Source organism: Scatophagus argus, chromosome 1 (assembly GCF_020382885.2).
Source record: "Scatophagus argus isolate fScaArg1 chromosome 1, fScaArg1.pri, whole genome shotgun sequence".
In the NCBI taxonomy this organism is placed as follows: domain Eukaryota; kingdom Metazoa; phylum Chordata; class Actinopteri; family Scatophagidae; genus Scatophagus; species Scatophagus argus.
In genome coordinates this window covers 10,545,108-10,568,218 of record NC_058493.1, presented here as the reverse complement: position 1 = coordinate 10,568,218, position 23,111 = coordinate 10,545,108, and the positions used below count along the sequence as shown (strand labels likewise).

General features: G+C 41.1%; 1 protein-coding gene across 1 annotated transcript; it reads left to right on the top strand.

Annotated features, from left to right (window-relative positions):
- Nucleotides 1-410: 410 nt before the first annotated feature.
- LOC124054103 (RNA polymerase II elongation factor ELL2-like) lies at nucleotides 411-22,703 on the top strand. Its single transcript, XM_046379801.1, has 12 exons — nucleotides 411-610; nucleotides 1,242-1,289; nucleotides 12,531-12,658; nucleotides 13,786-13,949; nucleotides 15,769-16,013; nucleotides 17,532-17,656; nucleotides 18,147-18,261; nucleotides 18,551-19,034; nucleotides 19,722-19,776; nucleotides 21,094-21,265; nucleotides 21,363-21,407; nucleotides 22,124-22,703. The coding sequence occupies exons 1-12, from the start codon at nucleotides 473-475 to the stop codon at nucleotides 22,232-22,234; spliced, it is 1,830 nt and encodes a 609-aa protein (XP_046235757.1). The 5' UTR covers nucleotides 411-472; the 3' UTR covers nucleotides 22,235-22,703.
- Nucleotides 22,704-23,111: the final 408 nt, after the last annotated feature.

The window sequence follows — 23,111 nt, the reverse complement described above, 5'->3', positions numbered from 1 at the left end:
AACTGTGTCCTTTGGTGTTGGGCAGGAACTATACTCTGGACTTTTAGAGGTTTGTCACGGAGAACAGCTGCTCGGTCCTGCTGAAGCTGAGGTTCATGAGACTGCTGAGGCAAACCAAGCTGTGAACTGTAGCACCAAAACAATGAGCTGAATGATTCATCAGAGATGGAGAGAACTCATGAGACAAGCATGCATCCACAAAACTACTGGTGCTACTGCCTGGGATATATAAACCCTTTACATTAGGATTAATCCTGCAGAGACGAGACAAGAATCTAAAGATATAAGGAAAACAAAGAATTCTCAAGAAATTACACAGACTATTCTCAGAGTAAACGTGATACAGCCCAGATGTAGCTGTGCTCAGTGTTGGTGTCACCGGTGGCCCCGCCCACTCCGTGACGTACCAGGGAGAGTGTTGAGCTGAGAGAGGAAAGCAGCTTTAATTGCGGGACAGAGAGAAAAGCCAGCGATGGCTTCGCTCAGGCAGGAGCACCAGTATGGGCTCTCCTGTGGAAAAAATAACAAAAACAGCCCCAACAGGACGCTGTACCACGTCAAGCTCACGGACACGGCTATCAGAGCGCTAGAGGCTTACCAAAACCTCAAGGTACCCTTTTCTTCTCGTCTGCGTGTTTGAGTGCGAGAGTGTGCGAGTGCGTTTGGAGATGAATTCACTTTTGTCAAAGTTGTCGCCTGAGCATTTTCTTTTTTTCTTTCTACATTGTGTCGCCATTGCGCGTATTAACCTAGCTCACTATTATACGTGTGTTATAAGTTTTTATTTTGTTTTTTCTTATTTTTTTAGATTAAGTCCACTCTGTTTACGTAAATAACTGTCTTTGTATGGTATGAATAAATAAAATGAGAGTCGCTCAAACTAGTGTACAGTTACTTCTCAGCGCGTTGCCCCTCAGTCAGTCGGCTACATGGCTGCACAGCACTGCAGGGCTGAATCCTGTGACTGTCGGGAAACAGGAGCCGTCAGCTGTTCGCTGGGAAATCTTCAAAGTAAAGCAGAGTGCCAGCGTGCCTATCTGTCTAACTGACAACAAGACTAGTTTGTCTCACAGTCAGTTCGCTCCAGTGAAGACCGTTAACAGCACACAGGCGTTGCTGACTGTGTGACTTTAACTTACACTACAGCAGTGCTAATACAGATTACAGAGCTCTCTATTTTGTGTGGGTGACTACGCTGCAATAAATGCATGTTTTTCTTCCTGTCTTTTCTCTCATCTCAGGGGTCTTTACCGAGCAAACCGTTGATTTGTTTCAAAGGAAACCAAGGGGTAAGTTACATTAAGATTATTCCTGTTAAAAACCAGTCTAATCAATTAAAAAACAAGTGGATAAGTAGATAGAGTGTAGTGATAGTAGATAAGTGTCCTAATGACTTTAAAAAAGTCAAGTTGTTTAAATGTGTGGAACGGCATTATGGGATGACAAATGACAAGTTATATTAAGAAGGCGACACTTGGATATACATATATAAAGAAAAAACAAGAACATTTGCTAAGTAACTTCTTCTACGACTACAGAGAAGCTGCTTTTGACTCACACGTCCCACCGTAGTCCGGCTCAGATGGGAGCTTATAGCTGGTCGTCTGTAGCAGATAGGAGGCATGCAGGTTACTGGGTCAGGCTGGTGACTGTGGAGAGGCTTTGTTAGGTCAGTGAGAGGCGCTGGGAAAGTGAGGGAGGGAGGGAGAAGTACACACAGCACACTGACAGAGCTGGAGGGGGTCTGCTATGTCGAATGAAGAGCACTCAGAGATTAGCCTTGTGCCAGTACACTCTAATACTACATGTGTGTGTTTTTACCATATGTCATATACTGAGACACTAATAGACCACTAATGCTGTTTGTAACTGAACCATGATCTGCCTAAACTATGTGTGTTTTGACTGAAGGAAGTAGCAGCTGTGTCCTTGGGGGATACTTTACTTTTCAGGCTAATTGTATGGGCTGGTTGGGAAGAATTGCAACCCCCTTCCTCTCTGGCATGACAAGATGAGCTGAGTGGTGGTGAGTTTTGTAAAGGGGCTTGTGTGGTTACCAGAGTAGATTAACCCTCTACGTGTGCCTGGTATTGGAGCATGCGTTGCTCCTTCTTAGTCTAAAGCTGAGGTCCATTTTAAAGTTTGTTTTAACTGTACAAGTGTTGCATTGGAAAATGGCCTTTTCCAGTCTTCAGAAATCAGAGGGTTTGATCGCAGTCGGATTCATTTTTGACTTCCTGTCCATCATTCTCAATAGTTTCGAAATTGTCACGCTGCATGCAAGAGAGGCAGTCCTCTCCTCTGGGTCAAGTGTTGGAGGTTAGGGGTCAGTTGGTCAGCTGCTGTTTTTGTTTTGTTTTGTTTTGCTTTGCTTTGCTTTGCAATTACAAGTCTAGCTGTGGGAGTAAGCTTGTCTGGAGAAGTAGTTAGCCACACTTAGGATATGCAGTTTACTGACCTTGTCCTGTGCCATAAGCAAAGACAAAGCTGCCTGCCACCTGTTAAAATAAAGCACCACACTTTGTGTTATGTATGTACATTGATTATGTGATGGTTTTCTCAGCAAGGTTTCACGCCAGTGAGTGTTAATGTGGCACAGTGCTGACCTGGGCTTGTATCCGAGGTTTTACATTAGCACAGTGCCTCTCTGGGCTGCTGCTGTTTTTGTGATAGCTTAGGGATTGCAGGGAATTTCACACCCCTCCCTGTATGTGGCACTGAGAGCTAAAGTTATTAGCCAAATGAATGTTTGGAGGTAATTACAGGAGCTGTAATGCTCTTGATTACAGCGTGAGGCATTATGACTTCAGTTTGCATTAGCTTTCCCTGTCTGCCTGACTCAGACATTCGTGAATGTGTGTTTTTGTATGTGTGAGTGTGTGTAGCACTGGCACACTTTTGCTGCAGTAATAGCCAGGCAGATGACATGAACTCTGGCCTGCTAATTCTGCTGTTCCCATTCCCAGGTGGGAGTCCTACTTTTTCTGTCGGTGTGTGATAAAAGACAGAGAACATACCTTGTGTGCTGAAGGGGTGTGTGCGTGTATACTACACGCTTTGTGTGTGTGTGTATGCATGCACTTTTATGTGTTAAATGCTTAAATTTGTTTACAGCAATGTGGGTGTGGATGGTTCTTTTTATGCGTTTGTGTGTGTTTATGCTGTGTCCTGTGTGGCCTAAAGGCGTGATTTATTCATGTCCCACCTCCTTTTTTCCCTTGTCCTGCCCCCTCTGCCCATTGTGGAGTGCTTAGCCTGGCAGGACCAGAGTGGATCCACCGAGGACCCTCTTCTTGTGCTTCTCTATGCACATCTGTGTGTTTAGCTGTAGGTTTTCTTTGTCTGTGTTTGTGTTTAGGCTGCCTATGCTAAGATCCCCAGAGTCACTCTCTGACTGTGTGTTGTCTCCTCTGATTTGAATAACAATGAGCGGGGGAATGCAGGCTATGTGTTGTCACTGTCTTTGGATCACCTAAAATGAATTGTGTACAGTCCAGATGTGTTGTGGTCTGCCCTGAGGGTGTGTTTGTGCCCAACATGGTGGAAACCTCCCTGCTGTGGCTCTAATGGAGTAGAGAATAAAATGGAAAACACTACAAACATCTTCCATCATAAACATTTAGTTGTTTAACCATGAACAAGTCTAGACTTTTAAACAAAGGGAAATGCTGATGTTACTTCCATTGCAGTAGAATCTGAATTATCAAAGAAGAAGGTATAAAAACTGTCTGATTATCCAAGTGACTGCATCATAAAGCACTTCAAAAATGTGCTCTTCATTTGCTCACAAATCATCTTGAAGCATAAAATTAAAAAGTACTTAAGACCACGTGGAAAAATGTAGGACTATTAAGAATGTGAGCACACTTGCAAAAGTGCGTTCTCTGCATTTCGCTAATCTCTCCAGTATACTGTATAAGTTATGTGTGTCACCTGTTGTGTGTGTTGTTTTCTCTCGCATTATGTTAATCAGTGTGTGTCCACAAAGGGGGGATTGTTGAGGGATTATGATGTTTTAAACACTGGTGGTTATGGCTCGCTCCCTTTTCTTCTAAAAAGCCAAGAATGAAACTCTTGTGCACCAACCAGATTATGTATTTATTTAGTGAACTTGTGCATGTGCGAGACGAAGGGGCCCTCTGAGATCCATTAGCGGCTGTAGGAAAATGTGTTCTCTGTCCGATTAAGCAGCTTGGAGATATGGAGCACATCTTGGCACGTTGAGGAAATTGTCCCGTCTAATTTCCTAATGAGAAAATACACGTCGTAAGCTAATGAGGCATTAAAGGGCACTTGTTTCACCCCCCAACTCCAAACACATGTCATGGTATGGCCCTGCATGTGTGGAAACATAGCTTTCTGTGGAAGATACCACCTAGCGTGGGGAGAGCGAAGGAGGGGCTTTTGTCAGACACAGTGACCCACAATTTGTTGAAGTTGACAGTTCAGCCCTCGGGCACCTGCCAGAGACATATCGTTCTTGGCATTGGAGGGGGAAATTTTGGGGGATGCTTGCGGCACAGCTCCCTTCGTATCCTCGCTCCTCCTCCTTAATACAAACGTCCTCTCCCCCAGTAGTGGAGCTCACAGCTCTTGCAGGAGCTCTGTCCGTCTGTGAAACTGCAAATGAAAAGGAGAAGGAGGTGATTACAGGCTGGGGCTTGATTACATGCACTGTCTCCCACTTAAGGCAGCCACATTAATCACCCAGTGCCAGCATGTGGAACTCAGCTTGTGAGAAGACGTCGCGTAGCTTCAAGCACTGACTTACTGCGTTTGGGATCATAATCGCGCACAAAATCTCTAGTTTCTCTCTATGCATGTGGCTCTGTCCCTTGTCCCTTGTTCTCTATTCGACCAGACACACAGACACACATTCTGTTTTGTATCACTGTCTTTCATTGTGGAGGGGACTTGTCTTAAATGGCATGTGTCAACTTGTGGCCCTGGGAACGATTTGGCTCTTGTTTGCGATGAGATGATGAGAAGTAGTGTTTACTGGAGTGTGGTGAAGACCAGGGTGTTGGCTGTCTGTCCGTCTGTCTGTCTGTCTGTCTGTCTGTCAGAGTGTGTGTTTGTCTCTCTAAGCCAGTGGCAGAGATGTTTGACTGATCGCTAGACTTTGGCCTTTCTCCCTCCTCAGCCTTTTGAGTGGCAGTAGTGAGAGGAGCTGGAGCTGAGTCTGTCTGTGCTCACACTGGATTAACACAGACACACTCACACACATACACAGAGTTTGCATTCGCACCTGGTTCAAAGTGACTTGCCTCCTGCTGATAACAGCAGTGGTGGCGACAGGTTTCACTCCCTCCTCCTCCTCCTCCTCCTCCTGCACCTCCCCCCTCTCCTCCTATCAGCCAGAAAGGGGAAGCAGTGCCATGGCATCCCACTCTGGAGCCGAGAAGGCCAGAACAAAAGATAGCCTGTTTTCAGAAGGCCATTACTCAGGCTGCAGAGGATGTGGAAACAATAGCCTGCATGAGATCTACACCCAGACCCCACATTCAACCAAAAGCTAGCAGGAAACATAAGCCCTGTACACCGACAGCAGTCTCTCACAGTTTTTGTTCAATCGACTTTATAGTTTGATAAACTCAGGAAAATGAGCCTCTCCCGTCCTGCGTCTTCTACGTGTGGAGACATTTATGACAGTTGAGAGTGAACTGTGGCTCATTAAGGTAGCGTCACATATTCGCCACACATTCTGACTTTTACTGTGTCAAAGCTTCAGCTTGCTGACTGACTTTTTTTCTTTTTTTTTGGCAAATACTTGTCAGATGGACATTTCAATAAAAAGTCATCTAATTATTTTGTAACAGAGAAGAACAATAAAAAAGAGAATAAATAATGGATCATAAGAATAATAAATGTGTATGACACTACAACATTAATAATTGCATTTTATTCACGTTAAGGCAAGACTTCGATCACCGCATGTCTTGTAAACAGATTAACGGGACTTTTGGAATTGAAGGAATCACAACCCAATTAACAACAATAAGATTAGCGGTGATTAGTGTTGGGATGTGCGGCGGTGTGGGAGGATGGAACAGGGAGAGTAAAAAAAAAACGAAAATCATTTCCCTAATTTGTCCACTCAGTATTTGAAATGGTTTCATTTTAAAACATATTTCATTATTGTGTTGTGTACATATGCAGTCACATGAATATCACAGAAATCTTCTTGGCATGAATTTTCTCCCATAGTGGTGGATGATATTATATTCATTGGGTGGGTTGAGTCAGTTGGTGGGCTTCCATCTACCTGTTTTTATGCTCTTTTCAATTTGCACAAAAGACTGAATCTCAGAAAATTTGAAAAAAATGTTCTGTTGAGGTGGAAGTTGTATCCATCAAAGCAAAATGTGGTAAACTGCACTTGAAAGACTGACTCTTTCATCTGGACAAACTCCTAATAATCACATAACCATACTGAATGGAAATGTGCGTTCATTTCCATTTTCTTTTACTAATTTTTTCAAGATTAGGTCAAGTTGAAAAGTTGAAATTTCATCACATTTGTTCTTATTGCACTTTCCAAGATGATAAATAAAACAAGATCATGACCAAAAATGTTGGAAAGGTTGGCCTGAGGGGTGTGCATGTGTGAATTGGAAGGAGAAAAATAAGTTCACCGTACAAGAAATTTTCCACTCCTGTGTGAGAGCACTGTGATCTTGCTTTTTAATCTCCAGTAATTTCATCCTGTTTTACGGGGTGCACACCCACAGGCCCCCTCACAGCACTGTGAGCTTGGTTGCACCTGTTAGGGTGGGACAAATGACACCATCATTATTATTATTATTATTATTATTTTATGTTCAGGGCATACCAGCATTTGAAATGGTGAAATTTATGGGGGAAAAGGATCAACTTCGTGTTACTTTTATGTGATTTGCTTGAATTCATATGTGCGCCACCAACATATGCATATCCAGTGAGCCATCAGACAATTTTATTTTGCTCTGATGTTGATGGAAATTACAAAACTGGAAGGAAGCCTGTCGGACAAGTGGAAACAATTGCTTCAGAAAGTATTGTAAGCTTGTAGAGAAAACAGATGGACATGCGGGCATACATCCGCCAGAGAGATTGATGGAATCGAATGAAAAAGACAGACGGACAGACAGTACACAGTAAAAGCTTGATGTTTTTTGTTGACAAATACAAAGGAGGAATCATTGAAAAGACAGAACAAGCTGGACTGCCTTGGCTGCATTAATTAGCATGAGAAGTGGGAATGTGGAGAGTGACTGGTAGGTTCAGGGATAAGACTGTCTTGTCTCGGGGTGAATATGTGAAGTTAGTAGGCACCAGGGCCATGCGCTGGGTTCAAACAATGAATTACACGTTGAAACCTTTTTGCCTCATGGTCTATGGGGGTCAGTGAGCATTACTGAGGTTGTAAATCACTTCCAAGTGTCGGACCATTTTTATTACATTAATTTTGTCAGTGTGGACGCTTGCTAGCACGGGTATTTAACCACCTTGGTAAGTATTTATGTTCCTTTTGTTCCTCTAGTTGTGCTTAATTCGAATCACAAAGATCAGAAGCAATGCATGGATTCCCTGAATATTTTACTTGAAAGGAAGATAATAAATATTTCATTATTCGTGGTCAGTTGAAGCACCTCACTGGGTTTGAATTGCCATGTGCGCCTCTCAGACCAATGTGCTGGGCTTTGGTTCAGGCCCCAGCGGCTGTGTGAGAGAGTGCTTGTTGTAGTTTGCACTGCAGGGATCTAGAAGGCTGTCCATGGAGGTCATATGAGCAGCCATCACTGGATAAATGCCATCGTGGGCTCCTGGGTGCACTGCATGACTGGGCATTTGCAACAGCTGGAATTGTGTGACAGCACACAGCACAATCCAATGAACACAGGGTCTATAAATTATTAATTGTTGTTACTGTGGAGAAGATTGGAGGAAATGTCTTCTGGTGATCTCTTCACTGACTCGAGTGCCACAGGCTTTGTGTCAGAATTCATTTAATTTTCACCTACAAGAGCTTTGCATTTGCAGCTCATCCTCAAATAGAAGTGTGTGAGCTCACAGGCTTTCCAGCACTGATAAAAACTAATGCTTCAAAAAAAAAAACAAAACATAATTTTGGGACTGCATTTTAAATATTGGCTGTGATACTGTGCTCCTGTGCAATGGCAAGTGTCCAAATCACTCTGCCATGCTTTCTCTTTCTGCTGTCCTAATACCTCCCACAAATGATCAGTGTACTTGAAAGTTTCATTTCAGTGTAAGTGAACAAGCAATAAAGCTCTTCACCATCTGTCTGTATTGTTGTCTGTGTGAGCAGCATTTGCCAGGTGGACAGTGAACCTTTGATTATAAAGGTCAGCTTTCTCAGTGTAGCCAAATGGACTTAAGCCATGGCTCTATTCCTCTTCACAAGATGCTGCGTTCATTTGTTATGGGGATTAGAGTTGAAAGTAATGCAACTGAAGTTACAACAATTTGACTGCTTAATATTACTTGTTATAACCAAAGGTCCAGAAACTAAAGAAATTCACTTTAAAATGAAATGAAACTAAAGAGAGGCTGGAGTATGCTTTATACATTACCTGGACCTTCTTTAAATGTTTTTTGGCCACTTGGGGGCAACACTGTAAACACAACACTGACATATAAAGTTTTAGAAAACAGTGTGCATAAAGCTAGTAGCTCACATTAGGAGTTGTGTTTGAGTTCCTCCAATGAATTTAAGAATTAAGAATTAATTAATTATTGATTGATGATTAGAATCAATTAAACTCATCATTTTAGTGCAACTAATTGCCAAACTTCAGTCTCCAGTTGTAGTTTGAAACTCTTCATGGAGCTCTAATTACCAGCTGTTTGGCTGGTTTTGCAACTGATTCAAAGTTTCACATTCACATGAAAAAGAGGGAGATTTCCTGAACACACTTGTTGGTGTAACTTGGACGGATGAAGAAGGCCAAGGAGTTGCACTGTAATATTAGTAAATGTATCACTTTCTGTCACACACTGGCTGTTGTCCCATGGGGAGAAATAATCCCTCCGGTGCGATCACAATATGTTTCTCTCTCTCTCTCTCTCTCTCTCTCTCTCTCTCATTGAAGAATTACCCTCAGGCAAAGATTAGATAATCTCAACCTATACACACTGAAACATAGGTTATGTCAGACACGCTACATGCAAGCTGGCTTGAAATCTTTCTGTGCTATTAGAGTTCAGCTGTATGTAGTTTGTATGAATTCCTGTGGTGAACGCCTGCGTGTGTAGACATGTGCTCCGGGCTGATAAGATAATAGAGCCAGCGTCTGTGTTGCTTTGTTGCGCACTTGCATCAACCCATTTGAAGTGACTTTAAAAGACAGCACAGAAGCAATGGGCCACCGGACTGAATGTGCACTAAAATTAAAGTGGTGTTTTTCTTGCATATAGTTGGGGTCTGAAACCTCCCAACTCATTTAAACACAGTATGACTCATTCAAATAATTTCACCATTACTCAAAAGATTTTCCAATTAACAAATCATTGTAATCATTTTAATGGAACAAGCTGTTTCAAAGAGCAAACAAAGACCCTAGAGAGATACAGTTTGAACCATGATATGAATTCAGCTATAGCTCTTTCTACCGCAGTAAAACTGAACACAGATATCAGCGATAACATGCAACACCTAACATGCTACGCACTGCATGTTAGACAGTGTGGCCTTTAATTGTCAGTGATGGGCCAAGAAACACACTTGAGCTTATGTCTGTAACAGTAATGCAAATTTGCATGCAAGGAAAGAAGGGGCATTTTTGTACTGCGTTGCGCAACCACCTGAAAAGTACCTTCTCTGTCTGACGTGCCTTTGAAAGAGATTCACTGCAGTGGTTTTTCGGTTCAGGCATCCTGAAATTGCAGCAAATGAAACACGCTGAAATTTTCCCCTTTGAACTAGTTTACACGTTTTTTGCAAATTAAGTTTTAAGGGAAAAAACAAAAACGAAATTTATGTTCAACCAAATGTCCAATATACACTCTCTTTCTCACTTTTCGGTTTCCAGCTCCTGTAGGAAATATCTGTCTCTGTGGGTGCTAAATTAATTGTGTTCACCAGCTTGTCGCTAACTTCTTATGCCTGTCATATTGGAGTGTGTAGTGGGTCTTTAGAGCTTTTTTTACTGGAAACAGCTGCCTGCTGTGTTTTAAGGGAAAACTGTGAGAGGGGTGAAAGCAGGCCAGAACAGTGACGTTGTAGGCTGGAAAAGCAAAAAGATGAGCTCAAAGACATGCTCTGTACAATGTGCAATGGGGTGATAATACTATAAGCAGCCACATTTACATGACAAATATTCATCTGATGAATTGTAAATCCAAAATATTGATAATAGCAGCTTTAACAAAAAAACAGTGGTGTAAGAATATCCTACTGTACATGACATAAATAAATACCTACTGTTTTAGAGTCTTGCACTTCATTTAAATTGCATTGTGTTTAAATTACTAGTGGCAAAAATACACTATGTGATATATTTATGTTTTGTGAACTGTATACAGTAAATTCAAGATAATGCTGCCCAGCCAGTGTACCTTCTGTGTGGATGCAAGTGCTGCATGCACACATACAGGTGCGAAGTGTCTGTACATGGTTGAGTGAGTGGATCGGAAAAACGAGGAGACCGGAGCAATGTGGGAGCAGAGGGACACAACAGGAGAAAGTAGAGGAAATCCCCCATGATAACTTATCACTTAAAGCTGCTTCCCAGCCCAAGAAGGACGACTGCAGCACAAAGAATGGGATTACTGTGAAACAGCTGAACTCCCTGCCGCTACACCAGGACTTGTGATGACAGTGTGGATTCCCTGTGTATGGGCCCTTTTCACTTTTAGGTTTAACTTATATAATATCTTAACTGTAGCTCCTGACTAGAGTGTCTGTCACTTTGTCTATTTCTGTCCCAATCATGTGCCCTCTAAAACGTCTGCAGTGCTTCTGTCATGCAAATGTCCCATGAAGCTAAATTAAATAACAGCGAAGTGAAGTATTTCAGAATTATTTCAGAAACTTACAATTACATCTTTTTCAGCAGTCAAATCATCGTAGGTTCTTTTTTCTGATCCTCGTTTTTCCTGATCTGTTATTATGTGTCTCTGTGTGTGTTCGTGTGTGCTTTTGACTGCCCTGGAGGTTGCAGCCTTGGCTCTTGTGCGCTCCACTGAGTCTGCCAGGAGATCTCATGGACGCCTCAGTGGAGCGGACTCTTAAAAACACTGTTTATCCAAGGAGATTTATTTAAAGTTACAGAGCGGCACAGAGTCTCACTCTAGGTCCTTTTATGTGTGCATGTGTGCATTACTCATGGTATTTTCACACGCGAGTCTGCACTGAGATTCTCTGAAAACAAGATGTGCAGGTGGTGGATTGCTGTCAGTGTTTTTCAATCCTTTTTAAAGGTAGTTACGATGAATTTCATTTAATGGGAACATTTCGCACAGTTTATCCTTATGAGAAGAGGGCCTAAGAGGGCATGTGGTAGATATGACATACTGTATGGTGACAGGTGTATTACCTTTATCTCTGGTGTCAGTGTTGGTTGGTCAGTCGCTATATGTTGTGGTCTGCAGCAAATTGTTGTGCATTTTCTGTGTGTATTCAGCTTCCTCAGTAGAAGGACATTAATGTTTTTGTTGAACCCCTGACCTTTCCTCTTGTGCAAGCATCAGACCAGACTTTCCACCAAGGAAATCTCTCTAAGTCTGATCCTCGGATGGCTATAAAATTTATAGAACACATTCAAGCCCTTCGGAGAGAGTTTTTGGAAACTCTACAAGCTTTCCTCTTGTACCATCATCAGGTCAAAATGCAATCTCAACATACAAGATATCTCCTAATCTGCTGGGCGAACAGCCATCACATTTGTTGAGTACATCTGTACTCAAAGGGGATAAATCAGTTCAACTTCAAAGGTCATGTGACGTTTTCTTTTTTACAAACTGTATGTTTATTGTTAGCCCCATTACTGGCATGGCTTTGAAGTGTTTGACTTTTAGTGTTATTTTAGGGTGAACTTTTCTTCTTGTCTGCTTTTTGCAGTGAGCTGTTAAGCTGTGAAAATATAAATAAGCTTTATTGATTTATGTTGATTGCAAAAGGGTTGATGGCCTGGTGCTCTTGGCTACAATGCATTTGGCATCACAGAGTGTCTCTGAAATTCTGGTGATTAGATAATTGCTTTTCCCTAGAATAAGATGATAGGTGCACGTGGAAGATGGCAGAACAAGCATGAACTCAAGAGGTTTAAGGATAACACTGACAAGTAAAATAACTAGCTGAGAAACAGCCTGTGACAACAACATAGCCATTTTCTTAGGTCATATACCCATAGCCTGCTTTACAGACAGAAGCATTCTAGAAACACAGACAGGGAAACTGACACCATTAACATGGTGTATTGTTGTATGCTAAGTGCATGCAACAGTTTTCCAGTAATCTCTCTGTTTATGTTTACTGGCTGGTGTGCTTTCGAGTGAAATCTGACTTTCTTCTATTTTCTTCCCAGTACATCAAGATCCCGACTCCCACACCAGAGTCACCTTCTGCCCTTCGTGTCTTCTCCTTCTACTTATCCAGTGACAGCAAAGACCAGCCTCAAGCCAGCTTCGACTGCATCCATCAATATGTTTCAGGGTATGGAGTACATTGGTTGAAACTTTTTATTTTCTCGTACTGTATGTCTTTGCGTTAAAGAGCAATTCAAGATTTATTTTTTTAAACATTTCAAACCAAGCTCTGCTTTATCCTGATTCCAGATCCTGCCTCAGGGAAAACTATCTAAAAAATCATTTAAAATCTATTAAAATCTCTCCTTGGCCATCTCTGTTAATTGAAGATTAATTTGCTTAGACGGTCACAGAAATTGTAGAATCAAGTTTTTGATCTGATCTGCTTATTGTGGCACATCTGACCCCATGTTCGTTCGTTCAGCTCTCTGTGTGCCCACATCTCCCAGGGCATCGTGAGAGACTGCTTGCTGTACACAGGATGGGGCAGTTGTAATTTCCTGTATATTTCTGGGCTGACCCTCTCATTACTGAGACCTGTGATGCCTTGTTTATGGAGAGGATATGCTTGGAAACTGAGGGTTATGCTTTGTTGCTGTCTCCTGCTGCCACATGGCTAACTGTGGTCTGAACTTAAACTCGTTCTGGTTCCAGTCAGCTGCTGGAGCCAAGAGAAACAGCGTAACAGCGTGAGGGCGAGGTCCTGCTCCCTCTGCCCCCACGTTTGTTTTGATATGCAGGGGATGAAGAGCAGAAATTATTTCTGGCTACATATGTAGTTGTGCTGTGAAAATGAAAATTAGATCAGCACAAAAGGCAGCTTTAAAAGAAAATTGGAGAAAACTGAATTTGTCACCACGGTAAATCCTTGATTTATTTACAGCCTTAATGCAGCACAGGTTTGTGAATTAAAACTTTTTACTTTTGTCCAAGATTATCCTTGTTTTGCAAGTGTGCTTGCTGGAGCCAAGCTAATCCTAGTGGTTTTCCGCAGGCTCTGCCCTGCTGTGAACCAGGATATCTGGCTTTCTCACATGTAGCGGGCTGCAGAGCTATACCTAGCCTGTGACATAACATACAGTAACCATAGACCTGATTTAGCCAGCTTCAACCACAAAGCCACTTTATGCCGCGTGGAGTGAATGTCGGTATGCTGCTCTAAGTTAGTTTATAGGACTATGTCTCATTATGTCTCGACTGCACAGCCAGCAGAAAGCCCCGCGGTTTAACGGCGGTGTGTTTTTTGTTTTGCAGTGATGGCCGCGAACTGCTGGAAGGTCAAGGCATCATCCAGGACAAGATCACAGTGTGTGCCACTGACGACTCCTACCAGATGACCCGTGAGAGGATGTCTCAGGTGGAGAAGGACAGTTGGAGCCGCTCTGCCATTGAGATCAAACCTGGAGCCACACATCCAAGTAAGAATGGACTAGAGGTGCCTGTGAAGCAAAACCAGAGGATCAGAGGATGATGCATGTGCAGATTTTCAAAGGGAGAGACCAAGCGGCTTTAAGCTTGGAGAGGGATCAGCAAATTGAACGTAGATACAATGATTGCATGTAAAAATAAAAATAGAAAAATAATAGCACCTATAAAAGTAATGGAAAAATTTGCTTCCCATGAGAAAATACTGCTGTATTCACTTATTTAAGAGAGACAGATATTATCCTGTTTTGATGTGTAATGAAACCAGATGTACAAGCTTTGTATATGGTTACAGTTAAGACTAAAAGCTAAGCCGTCTCTCATATTTATTATTTTGTACCTTTTTGTCTTTCGGTCACCAGTTTATTGTTCTGTCTAGTTTTTCCTCTCACGTTTGTGTTGGCAAAGTTGGAAGATTGGTCAAATTCAGCAGCCTCTATCTTTAAACCACCGTTTCAGAGGTAATAAGCCAATTTAAAGATTCAAAGCCAGGTTATACCACTGGAAAGTGTAGAAGTGACTGGACTGCATCTATATAACTTGGCGCAGAAAAATGAAATATTAGCTCCGTAGGCCTGTAACTTCTGTTTTATTTAATTTTTTTTTAGCAAACTTAATTCTCATGCAGTGTGGTGTCATAAGCTTGTGCAGAAAGGGCTTGCTCTTTTTTTTTATAACCATAACAACCCTCTGATAAAGTGATAAAGCTGTAAAAACATAGTCATAGGCATTTGTATTTCTTTTTTTGTGTATTCTCAGATCTTAATCATCAGGGGTAGTGTACAGCATATTAATCATATGACAAGAGACTTGTCATAGTGAGTTACTTTCTTTTTTGTCTTTTCTCTTTTCCATGGTTGTGCAATATTGTTCCTTGGCATGATTCTAGACCCCTGTGTTAGTACTGGAGCTCCAGGGGAGCAATAACTCTAACTGGTTCAGGCCAAATGTAGACTGTATGGATTGTGCAACATCAGGTCTTCAAGTGAAGATGACTTGGCAACATACATGCCCAGAGGGAAGTATTTAATAACTGTGCTCTACGTTCCTCTTTCAGCCTCAGGAGGTACTCATGAACACAGTGCATATTAGTTGGCCTTCCAGATCCTGCTGAGCATGCATGTGACACGCCATGCATCCAACACCACGCTTGTTACATAATTCTGTGTATTGTTGTGATTCATGGCTGCTGGTAGAGTAATGAAAATGCGCAGAGTTGTCATCACTTGATAGAACGTTATACTTTTGTAGTTGAAAGGAAAGCCTTTTTTCCTGCACCTCTGCCCCACTCTGACCTTCAAAGAACAGATTAACCTGTAATGGGATTAGTACACAGAGACCGCTTTCTCTGCTCTAACGTTCCCCATCGGTCTGCAGCAGAGATGTAAGCAATGATCAACGGGGTGTTTATATCTGAAGACAAATAGCTGCATGCCAGCATGCTTGTGTTATCTGCCAGTAAAGGTCAGAATATGTTTTCATGAATGTTTCTTCAGTGCAACCCCGAGATTATGGACACTCTTGAGAAAAGGAAGAGCAGTGGTGAGGGTTGTAAAATCTTGCTGCCTTTAACTCTTGTCACATGAAGTGTTTTATTAATGCGTGATGATGAGACTGAGATCCTTTTGCCCTGTTTTCCTTGTTAAGGGCTTAGAGATTAGTTTCAATAAAGTGCAGTTTAAGTCTCTCTATCAATAAATATTTTACACATATTAGATATTTATACACACACACACGCACATATGTATATATATATATATATATATATAAAATACAAAATGCATCATGACTATTAACTTTTTGTGTTTTTAGGTAAATGTGTGAAGTTCCAGAAGAGGCCAACTCCTCTGTCTGCATCAGACAGCAGCCACTATAAACAGTCTACCAACAACCGAAGGAATGGTGGTATGGCCACGCCGATCCAGAAGTCCTTGAGGGAGCGCATCATCCACCTGCTAGCTCTCAAACCCTATAGGAAACCGGAGCTGCTGCTTTGGATGGAAAGAGAACGAGTCGGCCCCAAAGACAAGGCCGAGCTGGGCGCCATACTGGAGGAGGTATGCAGAAATAGAGTGCGTGCCTGCCTTCCTGTCTGTCTGCATGCATGTGCATGCATCCATGGACACACACTGTATATGTTTAAACATGCCATACACTCAGCTTCATCATGCACAGTTGGTGTGCACCCATAGGTTTGGACATTTATATGACTTGTCCAATCCTGAACACCCTGATACACATCTATAAACCCACTGTGGATGTTGAAAACCCAACATATAAACACTGGTGTTGCTGACAGCCATTGAACTTTGAAATTATCTTAACACCATCAAAAAGAAATCATTGCTTTGAGTGTTTTTCTGAGAGAATGCGCAGAACTGCATTCATTCGTAATATAGTAGCAATCAGCACCAATGTTTCACACCATCATTTCCATTCAAAACTAACAAATCAAGATAAAGCTATATTTGGTCATATAATCACATACTGCAAGAAGCCAGGGGCCAGCTGTGCTTTAATTGAACTTTATCTAATTTGAAAACATTTACTTTATGTGACTTTCCTGTATACATTTTTGAGTAATTCCTAAATGATGTTTGCTCTGTCCTCACTGATGTGCGTGTGTGTCTGTGTTTTGCTTGTTGATGTGTATGCATGCATATGGTTTTTGTGCCAGTGCTTGTGTGCAATTAGGTCGATGCTGTAATTGTCTCTGCAGAGATTGTGTTTGCAGTGGGGCGAGCCACTCTGTCAGAAGGCCCCCAGAAAGATAGATGTCTGTAGACAAAGTCTGATGAGATTAGAGATGAGGCTGCAGCCTGGGAGTCGCAGATGGGAACATGGGAAAGTGGATGTGCCACTTTCATCACCTCTGGGACTCTAGTTAGTGACAGTGTTACTGTCTGACTTACTTATTACTTATTATAACATTCTGTTGGATTAGAATCAATCATTTCTGTAAAAATGGTGGTCAGTTTGTCCTGATGACTCAAGTTTGGAACCAGTCCAAATATAAGTGTGATGTAATAAGTGTGAATTTTATTGTACATGAAATTAGAAGGGGATTTATTATATTGCAAAATTACTTTTTAGCTCTAGCTTGAGACCATGTCTTTGTTAGAATGTTTGGACCTTATTACATTATTGTGTCACAAAATGTTACCACTTAAAACAGCAAACCCACCTGGAAGAAAAGTGTAGTGTAATTTTGATTTGCTAGAGCAATAAAATCATATCAAAATAATAATATTTATCAATCTAGATAAATACATGTGAATGTTTCTGAATGAGTCATTAGTTGAATTTGTACACAACAGATGAGTGCATGTTCAGAAACATGACATATATGCATGATTATGAAGATACTGCAGGCATAATAAACCCATTAATGGACATCAGCTATAATTGATATTTTCATAACTGTGTATCAAATGACAATTTGAAAACTTTGTGACAATGTGAAAGGGTTCACTCACAGTGATCATCACTTAAATGAGCAGTTCGTGGTTTAGCTGTGTGCTCTGGTGCATTTCATGGGAATTCAAAGTAACACCATGTACTATGTTGTATTTTAGGTGGCAAAAGTGAATCCCAAAGACAGCAGCTACCTGCTGAGGGATGACTTCTACAAGCATGTGCAGAGGGACTGGCCAGGCTACAGCGACGAGGAGAGGCAGCTGGTCAGCAGGCTGCTGGCCAGGTGGGTCAGAGACACAAGCTGCACCAAGTGTGGAGGCCTTTTCTGCCATCACAGCAAGCTTATAATCATATCTACCTAAAAGCCTACTTATCTGGTCTGGGATGTTTATACAAGAGGCACTTCCCTTTTAAATATTAAGTGTTATATGGTGTTTCTTCCTGTCATAATAGTAATTGGACAGGAAAAGTTTTTGTTCAGGTACAGTTGTTCTCACAGCTCTAGGCAGGCACAAGTTTCGATCTCTATCCGTCAACTTGTCCTCTCTCCTCCACATATTTTCAGTCCTTCACATCACAGTGTAGGTGCTAATCAGCACTCAGAAACCTGCTGCACGAAGAATCTGTTTCCTTTTCTCTCTCAGCTTTATTAGTTCTCCTTTAAATCCACAAAACTTTGCAGTGACACAATTTGAATTAGTTTCTAAATTAGTACACTGGTGATGTTTTTGTCTCATCTGCAGATTGCCTTGTTCTTTCCTTCTGTTTAACAGGAAGTTGCAGCCACAAGTCAGCCATCAATCAAGAAATCTTCAAGCAAATGTGTCAACACTGAAGACCTCAGAGGATGCAACACTACAGCACAGCACAGTGAAAAATCCTGCAGTGGTAAATAGCCACATTGCTACTTTGAACAAATGTGAAATCTGTCTTTATCCTAGTGCTTATTTGTTATAATATGTATAATGTTTTCTGTGTAAATTAGTATATGTCATACATTGTCTTTGACTTTTTGGCTTTTGATGACTGTTGATTGTTATACTGTACAGATGAAGTCCGTTAAAATAAAGGTTGTAAATGGTACTTTGACAGGTCGTGGGTTGTCTCTGTGGTTTTGTGACATGCTTGATATGGGTGATAAAAGTTCATTTCTTTCTTTTTCTTCTTTTTTCCCCAGAAACGCCCCGTGCCTTTTGACTCACTAGAAAGGCTAGCTGTTAAGAGACAGAGACTTTCTGACCAGAGGTTACAACAGCAGCCAACAGTAAACGGACTCTTAAACAATAAAGGACATGATGCTGCAACTCCTACCCTCAACCCCAGTTTCCACACAAAGACTGAGTTTCAACGGACAAGTAATCATACTGTAAACCAAAATGGCTTACCAGGGGGCCACAGTGGATTTCCTCTAATGCGCACTCTGTCTAGCACCTCTGACACACCTGTTTCAGAGAGCAGAGAGCAAGAGCCCAAAGTAAGCAGCTACCAGCCACCACAGGATGACTCTGACTGTGCTCACCAGCAGCTCGCCAACAGCCAGCACAGGAAGAAGAAATCTAAAAAGCACAAAGACAAGGAGCGGGAGAGGTTAAAAGACAGCACGGGCAGCGAATGGTTAGAGACGAGTCCTGATCTCAAGCAAAAACCAGACAAACTTGACAGTAAGGCACTTTTAATGCAGATTTTTCTCATGACTGATGTTAGCCTCCTTTCCGTTTATGTTGTTTGATTACATCCTGAAACCTGCAGTGATGAGGAGGGTGAGTCTCCGGAGACCTATTATATTATATTTCAGGATAAGGTTTGTCCTCCTTTTGTGAGTCATCTTGACTTCAGAGTGACAGGCTGACTCATTTGGAGTTTGATGTAATACTAAAGCAAAAATAGTCAGAAGCAAAAAAGTAATATGTCTAAATACATGGTAGTGGGCCCATCTCCAAAACACTGTCAAACTGTTATTTCTCCTCTACAAATACCAGTTAAGAGCACATACTCTGAGCTGATGACCAGTGGTAATCATGCGTGAGGTCTTTCTGAGTGACCGTTTATACCTTGTATACAGTATTATCTCACAAGCATGTCTGTGTTCGCTCCCTTAAGCCTGCTCTCTTGAGTCCTTAGCGTGTTATGATTGACTCAACAACAGCTCGAGCAGTGCTTTAGGTCTCTAAGCTGACATGTCTCCTGATACCCTCAAGCTCTTAGCTAGTCTGCACAGAGGCAGGCAGGCAGGCACACAAACAAAACAAAAACACATTGCTTAACATTCAGACAATGACAAAGTGTCATGACTGCATTGACTCAACTGGAGCTAATGTAATTTCCTTTTTCTGGTTCTTTTATTCCAGATCCTGATATCATCATCAACGCTGCAGCCTCTGAGGAGAAGCCAGATTATGTACTGTGAGTGTGAACATGTTATAAAATCATTTTGTTATGACAGTTCCATGTTGTATCACTTGGCATAGCTTCACATTTAAGATATACTGACAGTTAAAATGTGCTGAGAACAAAGAGTGGCCTTAAACATGCACACGAAGCAGTCCTTTTCAGCTGTCAGGGCATACAGTGTTTGTTGTTTTTATCATATTCACTTGTGTTGTATCTATTGCTATTGTTTAAACATATCTGGTTTTAATGTAATATGTGTTTAGTAAAAACAAATGTCCCCAGTTGTGGTGAATAGGGGCTGGAGCAGAATGACATTGTGTGGTCTTGTGCTGCTACCTTGTGTTAAAAAGAGGTATTACACTGAAAGAAAAGGAAAATTAGGCAAATTTGAGGCACCTAATGCAGTGTCCATTTAAAACATGCCTGTTCATAGCAGGCTGATTGTTCGGCCTTTGGTACTTCTGCTTGCAGCTTTCTTTACATGTTGTTATGTTATCCAACCTTAACAGCATCACTGTAGAAATTACTTGTGGCCAGTGAAGAAACATTTAGGACATTGGAGTGTGGTGGCTTTAGAGAGGTAGACATAAAAGATATTAAGATATATTAAACTTACTATGATTTTTTGAGCTGTGTCTTCTTTTAGGTGGCTGACTGTGTTCTGCTGCTGCCCTGATGCACATAGTACATTTATTATTTAGCATCCTAAACTCCTGACACTTCTGCAAAGTAACCCAGGGGTGTGCCGAATGCTAACCAAGTCTAGTTGCTTTCAATTCAATCTCCTTGAGATAGCTATCCACCAAGGTTTTTCACTGTCTGCTTCTCTGTTTCTAGAGCAAACCACTTGCAATTATTTTACTGTCATGCTCTTATTTTTCTGACTGTTTGTCTTTCCTCTCATCTCTGAGTATGTATCTCGCTCTGAAGCCTCACTGCCACTGTTGTACAGAGCGTTGTTCACTTTGTTATTCAAAGTGTATTAACGTTGAACATGTCACTTGTTCAAATTGCTGCATTTGGGTCCCCGGCAGCATTGGCCAAGTCAGGTGAACAGTTCTAGAGATTCAGAGGACAAACAAGCAGACAGAGGTTCCTTGTGTTTAATAAGAGGCCTTCTTTTAGCAAAATATTAGGTCTTAGTAAATGGAAAAAACATGACTGCTGAAATTTGTCAGATATTTAATCAGTCTTATGCAACAGATGAAAGCATAAAGAAAACATTATGCTTTCAAGGCTGATTAAATTGAGCAGTGTGATTTCTGTCTGTGGTGTTAGCCGTTATGGCCTCATCATTAACTGTATAAGTGTTTGTGCATGTCCCTGTAGCACATATGGCACCATTATGAGTTTGGAGCAACGGCAGAGGTACCAGCAGGATTTCTGTGCAGAGTATGATGAATACAAAGACCTTCACTCCCGGATCGCCACCATAACTCACATGTTTGTTCAGCTTGGTTCCAAGATCAAAAGTTTGTCTCCTGGCACACCAGAATATAAGGTACAGTTAGATCTGATTCGATACATGGTGTGCATTGCTGAGTTGTCTTCATTCACTTAAACTAAGATTTTTTTTTATTGTGTTTTGTACTATTTAGATAATGGAAGACCAAATACTAGAAAAGTACAACAAGTATCGAAAGGTAAGTGAAACATTTAGTTATTAATAGTTATTTTGTTGTTTCCTGGATTTGATTCACTACACTTGAATCTTTCATTATGCAGTAACTTCATACCACAGCAAAGACTGATATTTTTTGTGGACCCTGTAATGATATGAGACACAGTCCCATCTATAGCAGTATGTGTGACAGATTATTTGAGTTTTGCAACATTCACATGGAAAGCAATATGAACTGACTTGAGCCTAAAAGTAACTCTCTTCTTGAAGTAACTTTTAATCAGTGGCTTAATAATTCAGACACTGTGCTTCAAGACTACTTACAAATCTGTTGACGTATGTTTTAACTGTCTGTGGTTAGTATATAGCATTACATAAATGATTGGTGCAGATTTTCCTTTCTATGTGCATGACTGATATCAAAGCAAATGAAAATTAGAACTAAGTATTAAGGAGCAGAAAGCTGTGGAGGGATCTACTAAAAAGTCAAGATCATGCTTAAAATGTTTTTAAAAGTAGACTAGCTTGTGAACAGGTTTGCACCTTGGAGCTAAATTCTGTAATTGTCCTGTACTTGGTTCCTTTTATTTCCACCTCTGCATCATCAGTTCTGATTTCTCATGCTCAGGTATATCTATCACTTGGCTGAGGGAAAATGTTTGTTGAGAGCAAGGGAATATGTTAATGGCAGTCATGGGAAAACCTAATCATTGAAAAAGATTTATCTTCTCTCCACAGAAGTTCCCAGGCTACCGGGAAGAGAAGAAACGCTGTGAATATCTCCATGAGAAACTCTCGTACATCAAACAGCTCATCATAGACTACGATGTCTCTCAGGTCTCTTCATAGCCTTGGCTCTTCCTTTTATCAGATTTTTATATGGAACCCGCTTCTTTGCATACATAACGCTGCAGACGTCAACATGAACTGCTTCTGCTGGGACCACAGGTGATGCTGTGAGCACTAACGATATAAATCTATAGCAGATTTCCCTTTGGTATATGTAACTGTTTGTTTTGAAATGATCATTTCTTAAGAGATGTCTTGTTCATGTGAAAGATCCAAGGGAGAGGCAAAAAAAAGTCTTGGCACTAATGAGATCTTGGAAAGCGTCTGTGCACATCACAGTCCTGTTAAAATCAGTGTCCATGTAAACCAATTTGTTGGAAATATGGAAAAGGAAGCAAATGTGACGTTAGCTTATTCACTTTGTGTTTGACACTTGTTAAGTCAAACATCATTCCAGGCATGCATTCCCCTTTCCTTTTGTATTAAGTTCAATATGCAGCATAAAAAAAGAGTGTACTTTTCAATTCCATATCAAAGTTATTCTTATTCATGATCATGATTGAAGCAGCTCTCTGCAAAAAAATCTGATGTTTCAAGTCATTTCATCTCAGATTCAGCCTTCATGTCTTATTATGCAAATGGGGGAGAGTGAGAGATTTCCACTTATTCCCAGTTCAGTTTCCCGTAATGTTTCGAGCCTTTCTCTTGAAGTAAGACTAGTTTAAAGCAGTTTCTCTATTGGCATTAAGATATTGAAGCTTTTTTTTTCTTTTTCTTTTTTTTTTTACAAACTTTATTTTTTTTTAATATCAGAAACAACTGAAATAATCTCACCCTTTGTACAAAACATTAATTCGCAGGACTCTACAAGTGATGTATAAAAATGAAGATACACTATATGGACAAAAGTATTAGGACACTTGACCATTACTCCAAC

What these genes read in the sequence shown, in the direction of transcription:
- LOC124054103 (XM_046379801.1), top strand. Translation starts at nt 473, where the DNA reads ATGGCTTCGCTCAGGCAGGAGCACCAGTATGGGCTCTCCTGTGGAAAA. An exon ending in AGGCTTACCAAAACCTCAAG is followed by an intron (nt 611 to 1,241) that starts GTACCCTTTTCT and finishes CTCTCATCTCAG; the next exon opens with GGGTCTTTACCGAGCAAACC. An exon ending in CTGGCACACCAGAATATAAG is followed by an intron (nt 21,266 to 21,362) that starts GTACAGTTAGAT and finishes TGTACTATTTAG; the next exon opens with ATAATGGAAGACCAAATACT.